Raw genomic sequence first — 24,562 nt, forward strand, 5'->3', positions numbered from 1 at the left:
ACTGTGGAGAAGTTACATTTGGTAACGGTCTTACTGGTAAAGTTATAGGAATGGGAACTCTCAAGTTCGAAGGGCTTCCTAAACTAAAGAATGTCATGTTGGTTGAAGGACTAAAAGCTAATCTACTTAGCATTAGTCAGATTTGTGATCAGGGTTATACTGTGAGCTTTGATAGCAATCATTGCTATGTATATAATATTCTTGATGAAATTGTGTTACAAGGGCTGCGATCTAGTGATAATTGTTATACTCTCACTACGCATGCCACTTGTCATTCTGTCATTGAAAATGTTACTGACCTATGGCATGAAAAACTTGGTCACATTCACTTTAAAAATCTGAAAAAATTATCTGTTTCAGGGATTGTTCGAGGATTACCTAAATTAGGTAAAGAGTCATTGGGAAAATGTGGTCCATGCCAGTTAGGTAAGCAACTGAAAATTTCTCACAAGAGTGTCCCAGATGTGAATACTTCCAGAGTTCTCGAACTCTTGCACATGGACTTAATGGGTCCAATCCAGGTAGAAAGCTTAAATGGTAAAAGATATATTTTTGTTTGTGTTGATGATTTTTCTCGATTCTCATGGGTGGATTTTTTGAGAGAAAAATCTGATACTTTTGAAGCTTTCCAAACTCTGTGTTTGAAATTACGAGTTGAAAAAGATTGTAACATTGGCAAAATTGTTAGGATTAGGAGTGATCATGGTAAGGAATTTGAAAATACCGTATATGATGAATTTTGTAAAGCTAACGGTATTTCTCATGAATTTTCTGCTCCTAAAACTCCTCCACAAAATGGAGTGGTTGAAAGAAAGAATCGTACTCTGCAGAAATGGCTAGAGTAATGTTGAATAGCAAGAAGCTCACAAAGCGCCTTTGGGCCGAAGCCATTAACACTGCTTGCTATACCATCAACAGAGTATTCTTGCGCCCAGGTACTCACAAAACACCATATGAAATCTGGAAAGGTAAGAAACCAAATGTAAGTCACTTTCATGTGTTCGGATGTAAGTGTTATATTTTACGAGATCGTGATTACATTGGTAAATTTGATTCTAAAAGTGATGAAGGTGTTTTCTTAGGATATTCCACAAATAGTAGGGCATATCGTGTGTATAACATGAGAACCCAAACTGTTATGGAATCTGCTAATGTTGTTGTTGATGATCTAAAAGATTTTTCTGAGTTTTCCACAGAAGAACAGATTGAAGATTTGCTTGAAAAACCTGTTGCTGAGGAAAAGGAACCTGACGAAGCTTCAGAAGCGATCGTCGAGGTTATCGTGCAGAATCTGTTGCTACGTAAAATCCAACAACAAAAGAATGCGAGTATCCTTTAAATTCAATCACTGATCCAATACAGAGGGAACCATCCTCCAGGGTTAAAAAGAATCATCCTTCGCATCTCATCCTTGGAAACTTGGATGAGAGCATGGTTACAAGAAGAAAATATGCCAATATAATTCAATTTTTATGTTTTATTTCTTCTTTAGAACCTAAATCTGTAAAAGAAGCTTTAATGGATGAAGATTGGTTTTTAGCTATGCAGGATGAGCTTCATCAGTTTGTTCGAAACAAAGTCTGGAAAATGATTCCAAGACCACCGTTTGTGAACATCATTGGAACCAAGTGGATCTTCAAAAATAAGAGTGATGAGTTTGGCACTATCATTCGAAACAAGGCAAGGTTGGTTGCCCAAGGATACACTCAAGTTGAGGGTGTTGACTTTGATGAAACATTTGCTCCAGTAGCTAGACTGGAATCGATCAGGTTACTTCTTTCCATAGCTTGCATTCTTGGTATTAAATTGTATCAAATGGATGTCAAATCCGCTTTTTTGAATGGGCTGTTAAAAGAAGAAGTGTATGTGGAACAACCTAAAGGGTTTGAGGATCCACATTTTCCTGATCATGTTTATAAGTTAGACAAGGCTTTGTATGGTCTAAAACAAGCACCACGTGCTTGGTATGAGCGTCTAACTGAATTCTTGCTTTCTCATGATTACAAGAGAGGAAATGTTGATAAAACACTTTTCATCAAAAACATTAATTACGATGTGATTGTTGCTCAAATATATGTTGATGATATTGTGTTTGGCTCTACTTCTAACTCTGAAGTGCAGGTTTTTGTTTCCCAAATGCAAAAGGAGTTCGAAATGAGTATGGTAGGTGAACTCACTTATTTTCTCGGTCTTCAAGTGAAGCAATCTGATGAGGGAACTTTTGTCACTCAAAGTAAGTATGCGAAGAATTTGGTGAAAAAATTTGGCCTTGAAAAAGCCAAACATACCAACACTCCCATGAGCACAACTTTGAAATTAAGCAAAGATGAACAAGGAGTAAAGGTAGATCAAACTTTGTATCGAAGTATGATAGGAAGTTTGCTTTATCTTACTGCTAGTCGTCCTGATATTTGCTATAGTGTTGGTGTTTGTGCACGTTATCAGGCTAATCCCATGGAATCCCATCTTGCTGCTGTGAAAAGAATCATTCGCTATGTAAATAGCACTATTGATTTTGGGATTTGGTTTTCAAAAGACACTAATTCTAACCTTGTTTGCTTTAGTGATGCTGATTGGGCAGGTAATGCTGATGATAGAAAAAGTACTAGTGGTGGATGTTTCTATCTTGGAAACAATTTGGTTTCATGGCATAGCAAGAAGCAAAACTCAATCTCTCTGTCCACAATGGAAATTTGAGTACATTGCTGCGGGTAGTTGTTGTACCCAATTGTTATGGATGAAACAAATGATGGCAGATTATGGGTTTGATTTGAAAACTTTAACCATTTTTTGTGATAACACTAGTGCTATAAACATTTCTAAGAATCCTGTTCAACACTCTCGCACTAAGCACATAGACATTCGTCATCACTTTATTAGAGAGCTTGTGGAAAATAAAATTCTTGTCTTAGAATATGTTGAAACTAGCAAACAAATTGCAGATATTTTTACTAAAGCTCTTGACTCGGTCCGATTTATTTCTCTAAGGAAATCCTTAGGGGTTTGTACTGTTTAATGCTTTTATTTTTCCATAATCCTTGATATTTGAGTTGTCTTAGAGTTCATAATGTCTTGTCTTTGTCCTAGAAGAAAATTTCAACCTTATAAGAATTTCAGTCACTATTTTATTGCTAATGTTGTAATATTATGATGTCATACAGGTTTGTCAGGAAAATTGTCCACTCCTCACAGGAATATTCAGGTTCATCAAACAGTGTTATGTAAGCTACCATTTTCGAATTTTGTTGTTCAAAAAACTGTGTATTCAAGCTCCATTGGATGAATAGAGCTACCTATCTCAATGTGTGAAAGCCATCTCTGAGTAAGTTGGAACTATGTAATTAGGAGTTATGTAGAAGATACGCTACCATTGAAAAGGGCTACCATTGAGGTAGTGTGACAGCGTCTCCTATGGGTACAATTTATCAGAAAAAGTCTTTTTGACAAATTGGGCAATGTTCCCTGCTTACACTTTCACACACTAATGCTTGACACAGTTTGTGGTAAAATTTGTTTATTCTCGAAAATGGTGTTATAAAGCTATTACATACTGTTTGATGTGCTTTAATATTCTTGGTGATGGAGTCAATTTTTCCTGTGAACCGGTATGACCTCATTCTATTACTTCATTAGTTTGATAAAATAATTTCTGATTATTCTTATGAGTTTGATTTTTTCATCAGGGACAAAGACAAATGGACACTGTGAATTCTAGTTGCAAAAATATCAAGGTTATTTTATTTTTCTGTCTTTTAATCAAAAAAAATAAATAAAAAAAAAAAAAAGGGGTTCGTGATCGAGTTGTCAAGTGAGCTTTGTTAAAAATGTTGTTATTTTTTTTGTTATGTTTCATTATATTCTTAGACACAATTTTTGCTCTTAAGTGGTGATTAGTGACTGTTGTGTCTTGGTGTGTTCTCTTGTTTATTATTTGCATTTTTTTTCTTTGGGGGGCATTTATTGAAAAAATAAAAGAAAAAGGGGGGCATTATTTTTTTTCGAAATTCTTTTTCGAATCCTTGTATATATTTTTTTTTCTTTTATTTTTTTTACTTTATGGAAACATGTTTTAATTGTATTTATTTTAGAATGTTTCCTTTATTTGTGGAGATTTGGTCTTTTTGGTGTGTATAGGAAACTTGTAATTAAATAATTAACTATTTGTTGGTTTCCTTTTTGGTGGCAATTTCGGTTTTGGTAAGGGGCTTTAAATTCTTAGATTTTGTGGGGATTGTTGGTTTCCTTTTTTCATTTAAGGAAACATTGACCAAACTTTGAAAAATGTTTTTTGGTTTCCTTTTTCCTCTCCACACGTGGGTCAAAGGTAAGGAAGTTCCTTCCTTTTCAGTTTTTTTTTAATTTGGGCATTTAAAATTGGAAGTTATATATTCTCAACTCCCCATTATCCCACGATCACATCTCTCTCTTCTCTTTTTATTGTTTTCTCTCAAAAGTCTAACATTGTTCAAAGTAAGAGGGTTTGTGTTCTAGGGTTTCAAAGAAAAAATGGCCAAAACTAAGAATGCCCAACCATCCAAGAAGCCCATTCGTGGCTCTGCTTCTGCTTCACCGGTGTCTCCACCTGCGCCGCCTGCTCCAGCAACCGGAGCTTCTGGTTCGTCCTCTGCTCCGACGAAGTCTGCCAAGAAATCGAAGACCCAAGCTCGAAAATCAGTGGCAAAATTTTCATCTCCTCTTGTTGGTGCCTCGCCTATTGCTTCTCCAACACCTGGGTTGGGTGATCATGATGAATCCCATTCATCCGATCACACATTGTCGAAGTCCTCTTCTTCGAATGGTGCTCCTAATGTCGATCAAGCTTTGGTGACTTTGCCCACGGTGAGTTCTCGAACAAGGTCCAAGGTTTCCACTCCTTCAAAGCCTCAAGTGGTTCAACCTAAAATTGCTTCCAAAGGGAAAAAGGTGGTTTCTTCATCTTCAAAGGGCAAAAATCTCAAGGAGAATCCCCCTTCGGTCTCTTCCTCGGATTCTGAACCAGAAGAAAGTGAGGAGGATCATGATTCAGAGGGCTTGTCCGATTCAAGTGAAGAATTTGTGCCCAAAGATCTTCCTGTTGTTGATAATTCTGGATCCGAGAGTGAAGAACCAGAAACTGAACCTGTCACTACAGAATCTGCTCCAGTGCCTCCTGCTGTTCCAAAGAAGGACAAAGGAAAAAGGCCCATTGTCTCTAATCCTGTTCTTCCACAGAAAAGAAAGAGGCCCTCTGGTATTTCTCTTGATAACTTCAAGCCTCACTCTCATTATTTTTGTTATAATGATCATGCTAGAGATATGAAATTCTATGAGAATAGGAATTTTACTGTGGAGAAAAATTTTAATGTTATTGCTCATAAGCCTTTTGGAGTGTATAACATGTTGAAAGAAAGACAATGGGTAGATACCTTGATCGGTTTTGATGGGTATGTGGATAGAATTGTGAAGGAATTTTATGCTAACATCACTGATGAGTTTCTCGATGAGGACTCTTTCATGTTTGGCAAAGTTTTTGTCAGAGGACACTGGTATTCCTTCACTGTGAAGGATGTTGCTGAGGCTCTCAATTTGCCTATGGGAATTGAGCCAACTGATGTGGAGTTTGATCGTCAAAAGGTGTTCGGTTATCTCTCTGGTGATAATGAAATTGAACTCTCCGACACCATGCATATGTCTCAACTCACCTATCAACATGCTGCTCTCATGAGGTTTGCCCTATCCAATTGGTTTCCTTGCTCCAATCCGGTAAATGTTTCAAATGAACTTGCTTTCTTTTTATATAAAGTTTCAATTGGTGCTAAAATTGATTTGGCTGACATGATTTGGGAGCAAATTGTCTCTCTTCGAAAAGGTAAGAAACCTAGGCTCAATCTCATTTTTCCTCACTTAATCTATAAAATTTTATCTGATCAAGAGGAATTGATTCTTGAGAATGAATCAATTGAGATGCCTGCTGTTGGAACCACTTTCAAAATTCCTGAGAAGCCTCCTCAAGGAAAAGTTGCTCAAAGAAAGGCTCGGTCTGCTTCTCCTGGTCTTACAAATGATCCTGCTGTTGGATCTGCTTCCACTTCTGCTCCTGCAGAAATGGCAGAATTCAACTTGCGTTTGGGAAGAATGGAGACCAGTCAGGCCTTGCTTCTTAGGAAGATGGACAGCATCATGAAATATTTCCGACCCAATGATGATGAATAAGTGGTTCAATCTTTTATCTTTTGCTTTTTATTAATGTTTATTTGAACTTATGACTTTGTCCATGTTTGTTTTTGTTATCTTTGGCTCCTTGATAGACAAAAAGGGGGAGTAGTATTATTTTTTGGATTCATTGAACTTTTTGTTACAACTCTGGACCCTTGGTTTTAGGGGGAGTTGCTTGTTTGTGGTTTATCACTTTTCCGTTTAAAAAGTTGTGTTCTTCGGTTTGCAAGCTTTTCCGTCCAAAAAAAGTTCTTTGTTTTATGTGTTAGAGAGCTTTCATGCAGGGGGAGTATTTTCTATACTCTTGTATCTTTAAAAAGCTATTTGCTTTGGTTTCTAACACTTGATGCAGGTTTTCTCATAATAAAATGTTTTGTCAATCAAAGTGCCAAAGGGGGAGATTGTTAATTCCATTTTTGGCATATTTAATTGACAAAAATATTTTATTATTTAATGTATATTTATTTGGCATATATTGATTTGGTTTCCATATTTGTGTAAATCAAACTTGAAAGGAAAGTTGTCTAGCTTTCCTATTTTTGGAAAAAAGGTAAAAATGGTAAGTTTGGTTACCCATTTCGTTTTTTATCTAACCAGCTGTTATTCTGATCTTGTGTTGAGTTTCCCATTTTCTAAGATCAGGTTTCTTGAAGAGAAAACCGGAGCTAGACTTTCCTTTTCTATAAAAGGAAAGTTGTAGTTACTTGCCCACGATTACGTATGTACGAAACGGAAATTCTGGGTGATTGAAGAATTATTTTAGGGAAGTTTCTAGTGGGTTGAGGTCTTGTTCAGACCGAATGTAAGCTGTCTATGAGATGTATAATCATTATAAATACATCTTATAGCTGCTAGGTTTTGTATCTCTTTCATACACTTAGAATTGGTTTCATATCTTAAAGAGTGTCTTTGTTGAGTACCTCTCTTGGTACCTCTCTTGTATCTTTGAATTTCATTCATATCTTTAGAAAAGAGAGTCTTTGATTTGTAGAGAAGAGTTGTTCTACTCTTACTCTGTTTATTTGTTGTTTGTATTGTCTTGAGTCTGTATTCAAGTCTACAACGAAGAAGAACATCAGTGCACCTTCGGGAGAAGGATATTTACAAGCTTTCGGGAGATTGCTTTTGAAGTCTTGCATCGGGAGGATACAAGCACACAACCTTCGGGAGATGGTTGTATAGGCTTTCGGGAGATAGCCTTTAAGCCTTGAATCGGGAGGATTCAAGCACTCTTCAAGGTGATCGAAGGGAGTTCGAGCTCTTGGAGTTTTATCAAGATTCGGTTAGTAGGTGGAATACATCAAGCTTGCGGCATACAATAAGAGGGAGTCTATTTATGCATAAGTCAATTACTTTGTATTTTTGATACCGATCTAATGAATCTTATCTCTGGGCGTGGCCCCGTGGACTAGTAACAATCTGAAAGGATTGTTGAAACCACGTACAAAAATCTTGTGTGTTTTTACTTTTATGCACTGTTTGTTTTTCTGGGTTTCTCTGGAGTTACAGAGTTGCATTCTGTAACTACAGAAAACTGTTTTCAGTACCAGTTTTATTATTCCGCATTTAATTAAACATTTAATTAAATAATCAAACTGGGAATATTAAAATACGGAATTTCAAAATAGAAGAAAGTATTAACGATATCTAGAGCTTGTGAAATTAAAATTTGTTGACTTCTTATTAAAAAAAGAAAAAAATTGTTGACTTCATGTTTGAGTATTTCAATTTTTATAGCAGTAATTATTAAATAATTTTTTAAAAAATAATAATAATAATAAAAGATTCTCTAGGTGGCGATAAGAATAGGAATGAGAATGTGAATAGGAATAAGAATGGATTAAATTTTAAAATGCATAAAAAAAAATTGATAAAAAAATCATTAAATTTTTTCTCTTGTTACATTGGAATGGTCTTTCCTTCCTTTTTAAAATGGAATAGTCATTCCACCAAAATGGTGGAAAGAGCATTCCATTAGAATGTCATTCCAATATTTTTTTTTTTTTGGGAGTGATTTGAATCAAACTATGACAATCATCGACGCGGAGGAGCTTCCAATCAACAAGCTAATTGTCAAGCCAAAGATATACAAAGTCAGAATATGAGTCACTCCACACAAATCAACTTATATAAGACCAAGTTATCTCATAAATTTAGACAAAATAACTTTAGAACACCTTCAAGAGGCATCTGATATAAACAACCAATTAGACCAAAACTACTTACAAAATAAATAGATATAAAAATGTGGATTAGCACATTATACAACGATAATAATGTAAATTTTTAAATTACGTATAAAACACAATTATTATTTTAACGAGAGAACTTTTCTTTGAAGTCTTTTTTCACTCAGCATGTCACCATTATATAGATACTAATTTGTTATGTCCAACTATTAGAGCAAAGTCTTGTAAGGTATAAATATACTAGTCAATTAAATCTGCACCATACATAAGATTTGAGAGATTAATCAAATTTAATAAATCAAATCTCAACTAAAATTAACTATTTTGCCAAACAAGATAACAGACCCAATTTGCTAGCAAAAAATGATAAAAATAATGATATAAAATAAAAGAAGAAAATTCCTCAAAATTATTAAATATAATTAAAAGTAAGATTTAAAACTTATTGGTGAAAATCTGTAGTAGCACTCTTTAAGGTTGTAATCACTATCAAACGAGCCAACAATATACAGTAAAATAGCCAAATAATATGGTACAAAAAAACCAAATAAAATGGTATAAACTAGCCAAAAAAAATAGCACAAACTATAAAAATAAGCCACAAACTAACAACAATAATAATTTTGAATGTAATCCAATTTTAATGAGGCAATAACATATTTAATGAATTTACAAAATTAATTAACAAAAAAAAGCTCGAAATTAAATATATTAATAGCTGATAATATCAATTAAATACTAAAATATTAACTTAATAGCTTAATAGCCAAGTAATAAATTTATAAGAAAATAGTATAACACCAAAATAAGATATAAATCTACGAGGAAAAACCTAAAATAGTAACTTAATCACATAATTAAATTAGCCAAAATAATTGCACCAAAAAATAAATATTTAAGAAGAAACAGCCAAAAGATAATATATAATAATAAAGTATCAAAAAATAAATTACCATTATAAAAATCTATTTAAAAAAATATTCGTACTACATAAAAATGTAAAAGAAAAACGTAAAAAATATTGTTAATACTCATATTTATAATAAAATTAAATACAATAAAGTCAGAAGATTATATATTACTAAATATATATTTGAGATAATACCACTATCATAATAAAATAGGATTATTCCTATTAAATACAAATAAAAGACTACAATCAATTTCAATACTTTAAAATGCAACTAAATAAAAGAATGGAATGAAATTTATTTCTTTTCCATCCCATTCCATTTCATTACTTCTAACCAGACACCACCTGCTCAAAATAGAACTAATGGAATCCATTCACATTCAGGAAGTTCGGTTTCATATGAATAACCCGTTTTCTTTTCCATCTCAATAGTCAATAGCATCATAATCAATTCATCATCATAATCAATTCATCATCATCAACAACAGTTTTAAATGTTTACTGTTGCAATTAGCTACCAAACTCCTCAACATCATCATTATCATCATGTACATATGAACACGAATATCCCAAATAAACTAACGTGTATGTATTGAAAAAAGATCAAACATGAAAATAAGACTGAGCCTTGTCAATCACCATCTTCAGACACAACACTATGGATGGACCATTACAACACTGAATACAAATTAACTGACTTCATGACGATGTTCTCCATTGCAGCTCAATCTGGATTCGACCATTCTTTGAATCTATGAGATGATATCTCTCATTAATTCTTTTGTTTGAAACGACATCTGAAAGACTAATATCAACATATCCCAGACATTCCTGATTCACAAGAACAAAGACAAAAAATAGTCATTTCACTGCCTAAAAACACACCCAACAGCTGAACTTGTTCCTGAATGTTTTGCGTCCAGAATTAGATCAATAAGAGAACTTAATAGTTCCCTATCTTTCAATTAACAATATTGTCATGCAAATTACACTTCTGGAAGAAAAAGAGAGAAAAAACAGAAAGAATGAACATATGCATATTGGAAGTTAACTAGCATTTGATTCTCTTAACAGCGTTTTGATGCAACCCATTATAAGACGAGTAGAATAGAATTCATGCCCATGATCCATTTTCTAGAAACTTCACTGAAAAAATTTATATAAATATATAATTAAATATGTGTGTCTGCACACACTAACCTTTGGATGTAGTAGGCCCATTCTTGATGAGGTACTGACTACTTCTACATGCAATTTGTCATTAGTAGGAGGCTCATCAACCATGAACTGGAACTCTTCATCCCACCTTGGATCTCTATTTTTCTTCATAGGCTGTGACATCATCGAAGAAGTTTGAAAGAATCATTAAAACATTACCATGATATGCTTGCACACTATTTGTTGAGCATATAACATTGTTTTCTGTAAATTCAGATTTTAGAGTACTAACAGTTTATCCACATTTACACTAAAGTAGATATAGAACTACCTATCACAAGTTTATTACAAGAAATCTTTTTATAGATATTAGAAGGGAAAGTTAAAATGGCAGATGTGATTGTACCTTGGTCCTTTTCTCCTCCCCTCTAAACAGAAGTCGGACATGTGGATTAGTATGGTGTTTTCCCTCAACCTCTTCAGCTTCATGAACTGTGACAACAAGTAGTCCTCCACCAGTAGGAGTTCCATCAGGAGCATTCTGTACTGTCTGAGTATCTTCATAGCCTTGTGGCATCTCATCTTCCTTGAAAGGTTTATATGTTAATTCCAGAACAAGCTGTCCACGTGATTTCTCATTTTGAACATCATTCAACTCCATAGTTTTCAGGAGGTCAAGAGTAAGAACTTTTGTCTCTTCAGGTTGAAGTTCTTTCAATGGAACTACATTCATACCCATTTTGTCATGTTTTCCAACCTTAAAAAACAGAAAAGGGAGTTAGACAAGGAAAATAGAAAACAACAACATAATTGTTTAGAGGTACATCAAGATAAAGTAGTACCTGCTCCCAGTCATAAACAGTAAACTCTAACACCTGGGTTTGTGGGTCTTTCACAACCAAATTAAACTCCTCATTCCATTCAGGGTTCAAGTTCTTTTGCTTGACGGTAGTCTTCTTTGATGGTAGCTTATCTTCAGTGAGCTTAAATTTGACATAAGGGTCTGATGCACCAAGGAGATCTTTCTTTTTCAGCTTCATTGCCCTTACAACCTTCACGGTTAGAATTCCAACAGGCCTCTTTGATGCCCTGCAACAATCGCATCAATTATTCACATCAGATAAATCATTTGCCACAAACAAAATATCAGGATAATTCAGAAACCTACTTTGCTGGGTCAACAATTGGCACATCAAGGGTTTTGGGCCACAGGTACATGTTTGCAACTTGATCCTTAATGAGTTCCTGCAGAGAAAACCGCAATCATTGATCACATCACTAACTAGTGAAGCAAAACTTCCTATAACATCTAAGAAACATAATGACTGAAGCAAACACCATACCTATATCCAAACTACTCATGGATCAAAAAGGAAAAATGTGAGGAAAGAAAACAGTGGACAAATCAATGAGAATACAATTTTTAGGCACAAACAAGTTAAAAGTATGGCACCTGGACAAATCTGTAAAGGCCGGGTATTGACATCAGATCAGCCCCTGCAAGCTTTAACCCAAAATCAACATGCGGCTGATAAAAATGACAGAAAAAGCTGTTAGAAGAAGTATCTTGGCCTTTAATGGTGCTCTAAGAACTGAATCAATCCAATTAAAAAATTTAATGATTAAAGGTATTTAAAAATTGTGAACTTGTGAGTCTTGAATTATTTAGTTTGGAACACTTTTATGTCTAAAAATATCTAAACAAGAAAAACCTGAGCTAAACTTTTTAAATACATACAATACAACCTTATCCATAAGAGACACGTATATATTCGCAAAACAAGGAAAGCTTGGAACCAAGGGCTTCAGAGTTATGCGTGGAGAGGCAAAGACTTGCAAATCTACCACCTGAAATGAAAGAACAAAATGTTAACATGCAGCAACTCTACCCCACTGTCATGCACTCAAAAGTAAAATTAACAGAAGCATGGTGCTGAATAGTAGGATAAATCAATAACCTGAACAGTTGCTTTTAACCCAAAAGCCTTAACAGCAAGAGTGATATTAGGGTTTCCAGCCCATTTTATTGAAGGTTCCATAATCAACTCCTTTTCCTCAGTGGTATACACTTTCATACCTGGAGAATGTACATTTTGAAAAAGAAAAAAGTCAAGAGGTTTCCATAATCCAAATACATTTATGAAGCTCTTATTTCCAGCCATATACTATAAACAAATCAAATCAAGGATACACAGATAAACTATACAAACTTTACAAAGATGCTCAGCATATTTTCTAACCTTGAAAAGTTGGTGGTAACGACCCTAGAGTGAGTGTTTCAAATTCAACAGACTCAATCTTGTATTTAGGAATTTGCTCAGCAATTATGGGCTTTGCAATAGTCATTGCAGTCTTGCAAATGGCCTGCATAAGAAAACAGAACAAATTGTTGACACAAAGCTCATTAAATGATATGAAAAGATAAAATGTAGAAATAATTTTACAAAATAGCAAGAAATAGAAAAATACCTTGTCAAGATAAGGCCACATATATTCAATGAACTTGTTTAGCCAGTCAACCTTCACCCAAAACCAAAGCAACAACAAGAAAGGATATGAGAGAATGTAAAAAATGCTAACAAAACTAAGATAATGTTGCAGCAAAAAGAAGCAGCATACTCGATCATAGTCTGGATTTTTCACCCAGAGTGGAATCTCAGGGAACATGCGCTGCAATGTCTCTGAATCTTGCTCAACCAAAGGACGAAGTACAGGATCCTGACCAGTCCAAATGGAATTAGTTACACTTCGAAAGACAATGCAGACAAACAAATATGCGATCGTCAAATATCTGCATATTGCAGCAGAATTGACATTCCTTTTTCAATTCTCTTCTACAATATTCAATTGTCTTTGGTCATAGGTTTCCAAAATTGCAAATGTCCTAGTTCCATATCTCTACACCTTAATTCCTATAAAAAATTCATACAAATATACTACATTCCTTGTTCTGATAGAAACAGTATACGTTTCTTTTGAAATCCTAAACTGTACCATGTTTTTCGTTGGCCATGTGCTTCTTTCTAGGTTCCTATATGCATTGTCCAAATTACCAAACTAAAAACTTAAAAGACAACAAATAAATACTAACTTTCTCTCAAAACCAAATTCATGTTGAAAGCAACATAAGGAACAAAACATGTATACGCATAGATAACAAAATAGCCAACAAGGCTCCCTCGTTAACATTTTATTCCAAGTTATCTCAGAGCTTCTTAAACATATAATTCCTTGTGAAAAAGGCCAATTTTCACAATAATATAATCAAGAAAAAAAATCAAATCACAGCCTTTTCGTTTCTTGAAACCGTTCTATTTGGTTCAAACAAATTTAACATTCCAAACAAAGGCCTATAAAATAGAGAAAGAATAAGAACCTTAACATCGCTGGGTTGGAAATATATGAAGAGAAAATACCCAGCAACGAGACCGATAGAAATCCCAACTCCAAATCCACAAAAACCCAACACAGTACTGAAAAAACCCATCTCGAATCCAACTTCCAATCCTAAAAGAGCGAAGCACAATTTTAAATCAAGCTTTTCTTCTTCTTCTTTCAGAAACGTTCTGAATGTCCCATTTTTGCGAATCCCTCGATCTCTCAGATCACTAGCGAGTTTAAAACCAAATATAAATAATTAAAGATAATATTAAATTAAATAACAAATAAATATTTATCGGAAAACTACAAAAACTAGTTGTTGTCACTATTGATTATTGGAAAGATATATGTGGAGAGAGAGAGAGAGAGTCATGAAGACAGGGACGTATTAGAAGGCAAAGAATCGCATTAAATAAATAAATAATTAATTAAGAAAATTAAACGTAAGAAAACGTATTTCCATTTTTACAAGCTTGGCCAGGGTGCATGTTATTCTTTGTTTAATTGTTTGGAACAACACCACCCTTTTCATCTTTCCTTCATTAATTCATTACCATTAATTAATTGTTTACATTAATTACTTATACCCGTAATGAAATTAATTGTGTGTTTCTTATACCTCGGTAAATAAATAAATGTCATTTTATGACAAAAGTCTGGTAAATATATCTATTGATGTTGACTTACGATACCACGAATAGGTCTTGGAAAGGTGCCACGTGGCAAATCCGAGTAGAAACCCTTTTTCTCTTATTACAGAACTGTCATAGACATTGACTGCTACTTACGTACTTTCTTCAATATTTATAAAAAGATCGTTGTGAGTGGTTTCTCATATTTTATACTATTTTTTTCTTTTTGTTATTTATGAAATTATAATGTGTTAGATTTTTTTTAGAAGAAAAATTTTTTTTTTTTTGAAAGAACTTGTGCTTTATTAAAAAACATAGAGGCTTTATTAAAAAACATAGAGCAGTACAAAGCAAATAAAGCTATAAGCTATATGGAAGGTAAAGAACCATTCCAAACTAACTCATTATCTAATCCAAGACCAAGCTTAGCTAAATTATGAGCAAGAACATTACTTTCCCTAGGAACATAAGAAATAACTAGCCTCGGACTAAAAGATAACAAGTTCTTGACATTAACCAATACATCATCCAACACATTATTATTCCAATTACAAGAATTAAGCTTTTCTACTATTGATTTACAATCCGTTAGCAAGACATCTACAGGGAGAGAAATCATCTGAGCCCATTGAATTGCCTGGAAAATAGCCTTAGCTTCAGCAACAGCAGGCGGCACCAATCCAGGGAAAGGAGTAGAAAACCCAGCTTTGACTGCATTATCAGCATCTAAAACCACCACTCTGATACTATGCCTCCGATTAGCTGAGTCAATGGCTCCATCTGTGAATATTCTAAGCCCTGTAGAAGGAGGTAGCTGCACTTGAGTCGAAGGAGATGCAGATTGGGAACCTGTGACATGATGTTGCTGTGCATCCAAAAACTTAAAGAAAAAATTAAGACTCCAATCATACACTTCTTTTGGAGGAAAAGTGTACTGATTATGAACAAAACTATTCCTTTGATTCCATAAAGCCCATATAAAGCAAAACAAAATACCAATATCATTTTTGTCCAATGTTTGAAGAAGACCAAGAAAAAACTCATCAATATCCAAATTTTTAAATGTATCATAATAAGCAGCAAACCTGGAATATCGCCAAGCTTTCCTGACCCTGGAGCAATCTAGCAAAGCATGCTTAATAGTCTCATTGTCCATCTTACAAACAGGACACAAAGAAGAATTAATCACACATTTTTTAAACAAAGAAGAAGCTACAGGGATTGCCTTAGACAACAAACGCCAGACAAAAAGTTAAACCTTAGGAGGGGCAGTAGAAGACCAGATTCTTGTCCAAAACTTCTTAGAATCAGAAAAAGAAGAAGAAGACGGAAGGTCCTGATTAGAGAAAGCCAAATGATAAGCAGACTTAACAGTGAAACACCCAGAACTCTCCTTTTCCCAAATCAGCTTATCATGACCATAACTTCCAAAAACAGGGACCGCAAGAATATCATGGACCATGGACTCATCAAAGCAAGACTGCAATTTACCCACATCCCAAGTTCCCGAATCAGTAATAAAGAAGGACAAAGAATGGGAAGAAGGGGGAGGATTATTTGAAGTAAAAAACTTGAATCTATTATTAGGAAGCCAATGATCACCCAGAGTTTGAATCCCATACCCATTAACCACTTTCCAAATAAGTCCAGAAGCCATCAGGTCCCTACCCCATAAAATGCTTCTCCAAGAAAACGAGGGACTATGACCAGGGACAGCCTCAAGAATAGAAGAGTGTGGAAAGTATCGAGCTTTAAGGATCAAGCTAAGCAAGGAATTAGGGTTTTGGAAAATACGCCAAGCCTGTTTAGCAAGCATGGCTTGGTTGAAGTGCACAAGAGACCTAAACCCCAAACCACCCTTAAACTTAGACTGACAAAGAAACTTCCATGATTTCCAATGAACTTTCCTAGTTTCCCCAGTAGAACCCCACCAGAATCTAGCCATCGCAGCCTCAATTCCCTTACAAATTTTAACAGGAAGCCTAAAACAGGCCATAGCATAAGCAGGAATAGCCTGAATTACCGCCTTCAAAAGAACCTCCATTCCAGCCCTAGAAAAACACTTAGAGGACCAACTTCTCAGAACAGAAGCAACTTTATCACAAAGATAGGTGAAAGAATGATATTTAGATCGGGTAAGACACTGAGGAAGACCTAAATATTTACAACCAAAAGGCCGATCCTCAAGGTTAAAAGTTTGAAAAAACAAAGCACGAATATCTGGTTCAGTGTTAGGAGAGAAAAGGATAAATGACTTAGAGAAATTAATGACCTGTCCAGATGCCTTAGAATAAATATTAAACACATCCTGAAGAGCTAGGCAAGAATTCCTATCAGCAGTACAAAACAAAAGACTATCATCCACAAAAAATAAATGAGAGATAGCAGGAGCATGTCTAGAGATAGCAATACATTAAGAATATGAGCTTCCTGCCGCATTCTAAGAAGAGAGGATAAACCTTCCGCACAGAGGATAAAAAGATAGGGGGACAAAGGGTCTCCCTGTCTAAGACCTCTCGAAGGCTTAAGAGATCCATAAACTTCACCATTAAGAAGAAAAGAAAGATTAGTAGTAGTAAGACATTTCATAATTAAGTTAGCAAAATTGAGAGGAAAGTTAAAGTGGAACATAAGACTTTCCAAAAAGTGACATTCAACACGATCAAAAGCCTTAGCCATATCAAGCTTAAGAGCAGCCCAGCCACGTTTACCATGCTTTCTATTATTGATGGCATGAATTATTTCTTGGGCAATAAGGATGTTATCAAAAATAATACGCCCAGAAATAAAGACACTTTGAAAAGGAGAGATAATGTTATCCAGGACTAACTTAAGTCGATTCGCTAAAACTTTAGAGATGACTTTATACATAGTAGTACAAAGGCTTATAGGCCGAAAATATTTTAGAGAACTGGCATGCTGCTTTTTGGGGATTAAAGCAATAAGAGTAGTATTAATATCCAAAAAATCAACACCCTTATTTAAGCAATCTAAAACCGCATTAACAAAACTAGCTCCCAGAGTATTCTAATTTTTTTGATAGAAAAAAGCATTTAAACTAGGGGTGTACATCAAACCGCTCAAACCGCCCGCACCGCAAAAAAATGCGTTTTGAAATTCTTCGCGGTGCGGTTGCGGTTTGAATTTTTCCCAAACCGCGCGGTGCGGTGCGGTTTGCGGTTTTGAATTATTAAACCGCGATTCAAACCGCACCGCACCGCATCTTTTAAAATTTCAATTTTTATATTTATTTTATTAAGCCCATACATATGAGCCCAACCCAAGCCTATAAATCTTAGGGCAAAATCCATAACTCTTCACAAACCCTCTCTTCTTAGCAACAAACCCAAGTCCATACATGTGTATTAAAATTTGGAGTTGGAAGTTTGTGTTTGTTTTATTTTTAATCTATTGATGTAAGTATGTTAGTTGTACATTTATATTGTTGTTAGAACTTAATTAGTTTCAAGTTTGTTATTTTGATTTAAGTGTGTTGTTGAAACTTTAAAAAGATTATTGATTTATTGTTGTTGTTATAACTTTTATTAGTCTCAAGTTTGTTGTATTTTCTTAAGTGTTTTGGAATAATTATATTAATGATAGTTTAATTATTTTATGATTATTTCAAAAAAAAAAATTGTGATAGTTCAAACCGCATAAACCGCAAAAACCGTACCGCACTGCATCATTTTTTGCGGTGCGATTTTTGCAGTTTTTTAGTATCGCGGTGCGGGTGCGGTTTGGAAAATTAGAAAAACCGCATGTGCGGGTTGGTTTGAAAAAATGGTTAAAAACCGCACAACCCGCACCGCGAACACCCCTAATTTAAACCATCCAAACCAAGAGCTTTATCCCCAGAGAGGCTAAAAACCGCTTTTTTCACTTCTTGAGTTGTATAAGGGCTAGCCAAATAATCAATATCAGACTCATCTAGGGGAGGTCCTAAACAGTCTAATATTTGATTAGTTGCCTCAGCATCACAACCCTCAGAACTGAAAAGATTGGTGAAAATAGAAGAAAATATACCAAACATAGCCTCAGGATCATTGGTGCTGTTACCAAGATCATCCTTTAAATATTTAATAGTATTATTCTTCTTCCTATGAGAAGCAAACCTATGAAAAAATTTAGTATTCTTATCACCAGCTCTAACCCAATTAACCCTAGACCTTTGCCTCTAGTAGATCTCCTCTTTGTAAAGAAGAGCATCCAGCTAAGACTGGAGATACTGAACTCTTAGAGCAGACTCTCTATTACAAGAAGCAGAAGCTTGAAGCCTAGCAATCTCCTTTTGAGTATCCTAAATTCTAGATTGAAACATCACCTTAGTTGATTTATTCCACGACTTTAAAGCTGAAACACAAGCATCTTGGCAAAAAAGGAACTCACTAAAAGCATTTTCATGAGAAGAAGCCCTAGAAGAATTCGTCCAAGAGTCATTGACAGAATAAAAAGTAGGGCTTTGAAGCCAGATGTTTTCAAATTGAAAACGCTTCCTGAAAGGGTGAACTCTAGACACATTAGACTCAATAAGAAAAACCTTAAGAGGACGATGATCCGAGCCATAAAATGGCAAGTGATGCAGATTAGCATTAGGGAAAGGTTCATCCAAGATTCAGATCCAGAGCCCAATCAAGACTTTCATGCACAGAACGATTATGCCAAGTATACTTATCCCCCTCAAAAGAAAGGGGAGAGAGGCAGTACTTATCAAGAAAGTGGGCAAACCTCTCCATATCATTATGATTATAATAATTACTCCCTATTTTATCATCAAAAAACAAAAAACTATTGAAATCTCCCATAATAAGCCAGGGAAGATTTGGGGCATTAGAAAAAGTTTTTTCCAAGAGATTCCAAGTAAAAAAAACGATTAGAAGCAATAGGGGAACCATAATAACCAGTAAAGTGAAACATTTCATTATCATTAAAACTAATATTACAGTCTATATGATTGCTAGAGTAGGATAAAATATTTACATATACAGTAGCCTTCCACAAAAGAAGAAGTCCACCTCCAAAATACTTCCTAGGGACTTCAAATCATTATCAAAACCTAGAGCTGCTCTAACACGATCCACAGGCATAACAGGCAATCGGGTTTCCATCAAAAAAACTATATCAGGGCAGTGATCCTTAACAAGCAGGGAGAGCCTCTTGAATGCACGTGTACTCCCCAAACCACGTGCATTCCAACTTAGCACACTCATTTTTCTGGTTCCAAGTTATCAGCAGCAAGGGAAGATTCCTCTTCTCTATCACCAGCACGAGCGCGTTTCAGTTGGGACCTCATAGAGCTTTCAACCACAACATGATGTGGCTGGAAGGAAGGTCTCTTAACTCCAGAGGCAGAAGCTAAGCCCTTCCCACGAACAGTAGGGTCAGGAAGACCTTGAGAAGAGTTAGCACCCATAGCAGGATCACCACCAGAAGAGGAAATCTCAGAAAATGACACAGGATTAGCAGGGCCAGTAGAAGAAACATGCATGTGGTCAACTGGCTTGTCAGCCACAATTAAGGAATCAGTGGAATAGGATGTAAAAGCTGAAGGCCTCAAGGATATGTCAAAGTTGGGGGCGAGTAGACTGTGAAGAAACAACAGAGAAGTTGGGGTTCAAAGGAGTAGGCATCATAAGCACATCAATAGATGGAGGAGAGGCAAAAGGACCAGTGAAGTTATCATTAAGGCTGAGAAAGGAAGGGAAAGTCATAGTTTGATTAGAGAAGTGCTGGGGTGGCAGATTAAGGTTGACAGGTTGGTAGTTGACCATAGTAATGGTTGGAGGATGGGGATATTGGAAAGGCTGAGTCTTATCTGTGATCTTTTCTTTGCCTCTAAGAAGGATGTTATTGTTGGAATTATTTTACCAGGATCTTAGATCTACTCACAAGTATGTTGATTTAACAACCTAAATATGAACTTCTAAAACGATGGAAAATTAAACACATAAAAGTAAGAGAAATCCTACATTGGGTGCAGCGGAATATATGTCTCCTCCCACTCCGATCTCTAACCCTTGATTCCTTTCTGTCGCAGAGTATAATCAAGATCTGAGCCCGAATGTCCTTCTTTGTTGAATCTGAATTCTACACAGCCTTCCTCACTATGATTGAGGTATTACTTGATGTGTGTGGGCACTACTCTATCACTTAGAGAATTTTGAAAAACAGAGAAGGTAGAGAGAGAGAGTGTGGCGGCTTGGGCAAAGTTTTTGTGTGAGAGAAAATTTTGTCAAAGTGTTTCCAAAAAAAAAAACTGAAGCCTTTACCTTCTATTTATAGAAGACCACATAGGGTTATGGTTGAATTACTTGGCATTTAAAAATTGAAAAATCAATTGGAAAAGGGAAGCAAAGTGGCCGGCCTAGGCATTGTGGAAACAAGGCTTTCCACTTTTCCAACTTTCCTTTTCCTACATTGCTAGTTTCTTATTTTGTCAAAAACTGCCAATTCCTTTATTCAACCACATAAATATCAAATCTAATTATTTAATAATTAAAATTAATTATCAAATAATATATTGTCATTTATTTATTAATAATAAAACCAATTAAAGTTTCCCAATTAATAAATATACCCTTCAAATTCTCTATTTACTGTTTTGCCCTTAATAAGTGATAAATTCTCAAATAGACACAGTCTAACTTGAGAATTATAATTGATTAATTAAAATCAATTAAATGAGTCTTACAAGTAATATTGTCTCAACTAGTGAGGGGATCATGGGTCTGTATATCCGAGCTTCCAATAAGCATATCAATAATTTACTACTTAAATTCACTGACTTATTAATTCTTCGTTGAATCCACGCATAGAACTTAGAATTGCACTCTCAGTTATATAGAACGCTCTATATGTTCCACCATATAGACACGTCATTAGTTATCCATTGTTATAATCCTAATTTGATCAATGATCCTCTATATGGATGATTTACATTGTAAAGGAACTTAATTACCGTAACACCCTACAATGTATTTTATCCTTAAAACACTTAACCCTGTATAAATGATATTTCAACTAAGTGAAATGAGTACTCCACCATTTATCTTCGTTTGGTTAAGCTCGAAGGAAATCATCCTTTGCTTACTATTCGCCAAATAGAAGCTATAGATTCCATGTTTATGTTAGCGCTCCCACTCAATTGCACTACCGTGTTCCCAAAATGTACGTATCACCCTAACCCAAAAGTAGGCTTAACTAACAAATCAAAGAACACGAATAATACTCTTGAGATTGAACATAACCATATCAGGATCTAGATCATTTGATCTAGGATCAACTTAGTGATATTGAATTGAATAGATATTACGGTAAGTTTTATAAATCTATTTCAAAGTTCAATATTGGTCCATTCCAATGCATACACCATGCATCCAACCCGAGTTTTACTTTAATCAATGTTCTGGAAAGAACATAACATTTCTCCAAATGCAAGTAAACTCTGTTGTAGATTGTCATATCAGTAAAACCCAATGTTCTGATAAATCTAGGAATCCTTTATTCACATAGTCATGATTACTTTCCACTGTGTTGACAACACAATAAACATGATCAAGTATGTGAAAAGGGTTTGAATGAATTTATAAATCAAATAGACAAACAATTGATAAGGTGAACCAAAACATACACAAATGAATGAAAAATACTTCTGTTACTTTATTGATATTGAATAATCTGGATTACATTGAAATGAGGTTTTATTTAGGGCATAAAACCCAACAGTTATAGGGGCACAAAGGTTCAGTTAGAAGCTCATCACATCTCTGTAAGAAAGCCACACAAAATTTTTTTGTATGATCTAACTTCCCACAGAAAAACAGAAATCAGGCAGGCGCTCATACTTAAAATCAATCCACTTAACAAACTCATGCCCCATCCTAATAAATTTAATGTTCATACCCCTCCTAACAGGCAGGTTAACATCCATAAGAACTCTCAGACGCAAATAAGGACCAGTGCCCTCCTTAATGGTGTCCTTATCAACCTCAATAAGGTCACCAATCTCCATAGCTATAAATCTAGTAAGATCATAAGACTTACACATAAAAGGAATGTCATACACTTGAATCCAAAAGGGTACATAATGGAGATTATCAGGGGTAAGAGGGAAGGAACTATCTGGTGCAGCAAAGATAGTAAGACACTGGGCAAAATGCCACGATTGACCCTCTAAAATTCTACCCTTATCCCCTTCACAGTCAAAGGAGACAAGAAACATGCCATCAGCATGCTCAGACACAGTAATAGGGAAACGACATTGCGATGACCAGATACCCGAGAGAGTTTTCATCAGAGAAGGCCTATTGTAAGGACGAATAGTATGAGTTTAAGAAGAAGACTAATGGGGGCAGGATCAAAACTGGAAGAACCCGTATCATAGGTGAAAACAGTGGACTCATCAGGGGGAAGAACAAGGGCATTAGAAACATTATTTAAAAACTCATCCATGTCAACAAAGAGAGACAACAAAATTGTATAAGCAGGAATAAACAAGGTGAAAGGAGGGTGATGAAGAAAATAGTACCTGAGTTTGGAAATATATATAAAGAACCAAAGGGCACGGATGATACACCAGAGAACCGCCCTAGTCACGTCTGAAGTCGCATCCATTGAAGCCGTAATGATGAGAGGAACCTGAAGGACTTTGGGAAACCAGTCGTCCGCCTCCAAATTGCGATATTCAAGGGGGTTTTTCTGGGTATGGATATGGGAGATCAGGAGTAAATGGCGAGAAGACAAAATGGAATGATGAGAAAATTTAATTAGAGAGGGCAGAAGGAAGGGTTTAGAGCAATTAATGCTCTGATCAAATTTAATGGGATGTGAAATAAAACCATAATAACCACTAGAGCATTTATTACATAGGAAAGATGGGGAAGTATGCAAAAAAGGATAGTTGCAATAAGTCAAACCACCACTATACCAGTAAGGGTGGACGAGATCCTCCATGAGAGGAACCAAACACAAAAGGAACGAGAAGATGGACCGCATACCTGCTAGAAGGCTCCAGAGAGAAAAAGCTTTTTTTTTTTAGAAGAAAAATTATGTTATGATAAATTTAAGAAATGTCATTAATTTACATTAGGGCTATTTTCAAAAATAGAAAAATTATTAAGATTATGATAAATATGGCATAAAAAGTAAATGCCACTAAATATGGCATTATCTAACCAATCAAACTAAAAATATGGTTTTTTTAAACATTAAAAAAAAAATCTGAATTTAAAATTCATAAAAAATAAAAACTTAATTAAATTACCATAAAAAATATTAAAATTCTCTTCATATTTATTTTTTTAAAAAAATAAAACAAATAAAACTATAGTGATCGCCGAAGTTGTCACTTGTGCCAGAAAAGTCACCGGAGTTTACTGTCGGCACCGAAAAAGTTGTCGGAGTAGCCGTCGGTGCCGGAAAGTCACCGGAGTTTCTGTCGGCGCCGAAAAAGTCGTCAGAATTAGCATTGTCCCTAAAAAAATCACCAAGAAACTAGTTTCTTGATAAAGAGGTTTCCTTGGAAACCAATTTCTTTGTGATTTTTCCGGTAATTTTACCTGTGGACGATGCCAAGTCCGACGACTATTTTGAAGTTTGATGTCGGTGCCGAAAAAGTCGCCGAAGTAGTTGCCGGTGTCGGAAAAATCGCCGGAGTTATTGCCGGCATCAAAAAAGTCGTCTGAATTGGTATTGTCGCCAGCAAAATCACTAGAAAAATCACCAAGAAATTGGTTTTTTCATCAAGAAACCGGTTTCTTCACCAAAAAAGTGGTTTCTTCATCAAGGAACTAATTTTGTTACACAACAATAATAAAGATTATGAAAACAAAATAAAAATGATATACACTGAAAATAATTGAAACTAGTTTCATCAATCAACCAAATAGAGAAAAAAATACAAAAAAATCACCAAGAAATTGGTTTCTTGATGAAGAAAAAAAACCAGTTTCTTGGTGATTTTTTCGGTAATTTTTCCGGCGACAATGCCAATTCCGACGAATTTCCCAGAGTTTACTGTCGGTACTGAAAAAGTCACTGGAGTAGATGTCGGTATATTAGTCAATAGAGTTGCTACCAACGCCAGAAAAGTCGTC

At 35.1% G+C, this 24,562-nt stretch overlaps 2 protein-coding genes across 2 annotated transcripts; both read right to left on the reverse strand.

The window, feature by feature from the left end:
• Nucleotides 1–9,690: 9,690 nt before the first annotated feature.
• LOC115704756 (synaptotagmin-1) lies at nucleotides 9,691–14,333 on the reverse strand. The gene is made up of 12 exons (XM_030631963.2): nucleotides 13,832–14,333; nucleotides 13,075–13,173; nucleotides 12,925–12,975; nucleotides 12,696–12,819; nucleotides 12,414–12,532; nucleotides 12,202–12,303; nucleotides 11,909–11,983; nucleotides 11,624–11,700; nucleotides 11,298–11,544; nucleotides 10,862–11,212; nucleotides 10,498–10,629; nucleotides 9,691–10,128 (listed from the first exon to the last, which is right to left on the reverse strand). Exons 1-12 carry the CDS (start codon nucleotides 13,940–13,942, stop codon nucleotides 9,997–9,999), a joined length of 1,620 nt encoding a protein of 539 aa, XP_030487823.1. The 5' UTR covers nucleotides 13,943–14,333; the 3' UTR covers nucleotides 9,691–9,996.
• Nucleotides 14,334–14,835: 502 nt separating this feature from the next.
• On the reverse strand, nucleotides 14,836–19,678 carry LOC115717528 (uncharacterized). The gene is made up of 6 exons (XM_030646516.2): nucleotides 19,455–19,678; nucleotides 18,300–18,583; nucleotides 17,120–17,458; nucleotides 16,881–17,008; nucleotides 15,727–16,776; nucleotides 14,836–15,624 (listed from the first exon to the last, which is right to left on the reverse strand). The coding sequence occupies exons 1-6, from the start codon at nucleotides 19,676–19,678 to the stop codon at nucleotides 14,836–14,838; spliced, it is 2,814 nt and encodes a 937-aa protein (XP_030502376.1).
• Between the last annotated feature and the right edge of the window lie 4,884 nt (nucleotides 19,679–24,562).

Source organism: Cannabis sativa, unplaced genomic scaffold, assembly GCF_029168945.1.
Source record: "Cannabis sativa cultivar Pink pepper isolate KNU-18-1 unplaced genomic scaffold, ASM2916894v1 Contig3, whole genome shotgun sequence".
In the NCBI taxonomy this organism is placed as follows: Eukaryota; Viridiplantae; Streptophyta; class Magnoliopsida; order Rosales; family Cannabaceae; genus Cannabis; species Cannabis sativa.

Bases quoted from the DNA above. Each gene is read 5' to 3' on its own strand.
- LOC115704756 (XM_030631963.2), bottom strand. From the start codon at position 13,942: ATGGGTTTTTTCAGTACTGTGTTGGGTTTTTGTGGATTTGGAGTTGGG. The intron at 11,701-11,908 runs GTGCCATACTTT...TTTTCTCTGCAG, and splicing joins GCCTTTACAGATTTGTCCAG to GAACTCATTAAGGATCAAGT. The intron at 10,129-10,497 runs GTTAGTGTGTGC...CTTGTGAATCAG, and splicing joins TGGGCCTACTACATCCAAAG to GAATGTCTGGGATATGTTGA.
- LOC115717528 (XM_030646516.2), bottom strand. From the start codon at position 19,678: ATGAGTGTGCTAAGTTGGAATGCACGTGGTTTGGGGAGTACACGTGCA. The intron at 17,009-17,119 runs GTCACTTTTTGG...TTAATGGTGAAG, and splicing joins GGCTTTTGATCGTGTTGAAT to TTTATGGATCTCTTAAGCCT. The intron at 16,777-16,880 runs GTATTGCTATCT...CTAGCTCTTCAG, and splicing joins AGGAAGCTCATATTCTTAAT to GATGTGTTTAATATTTATTC.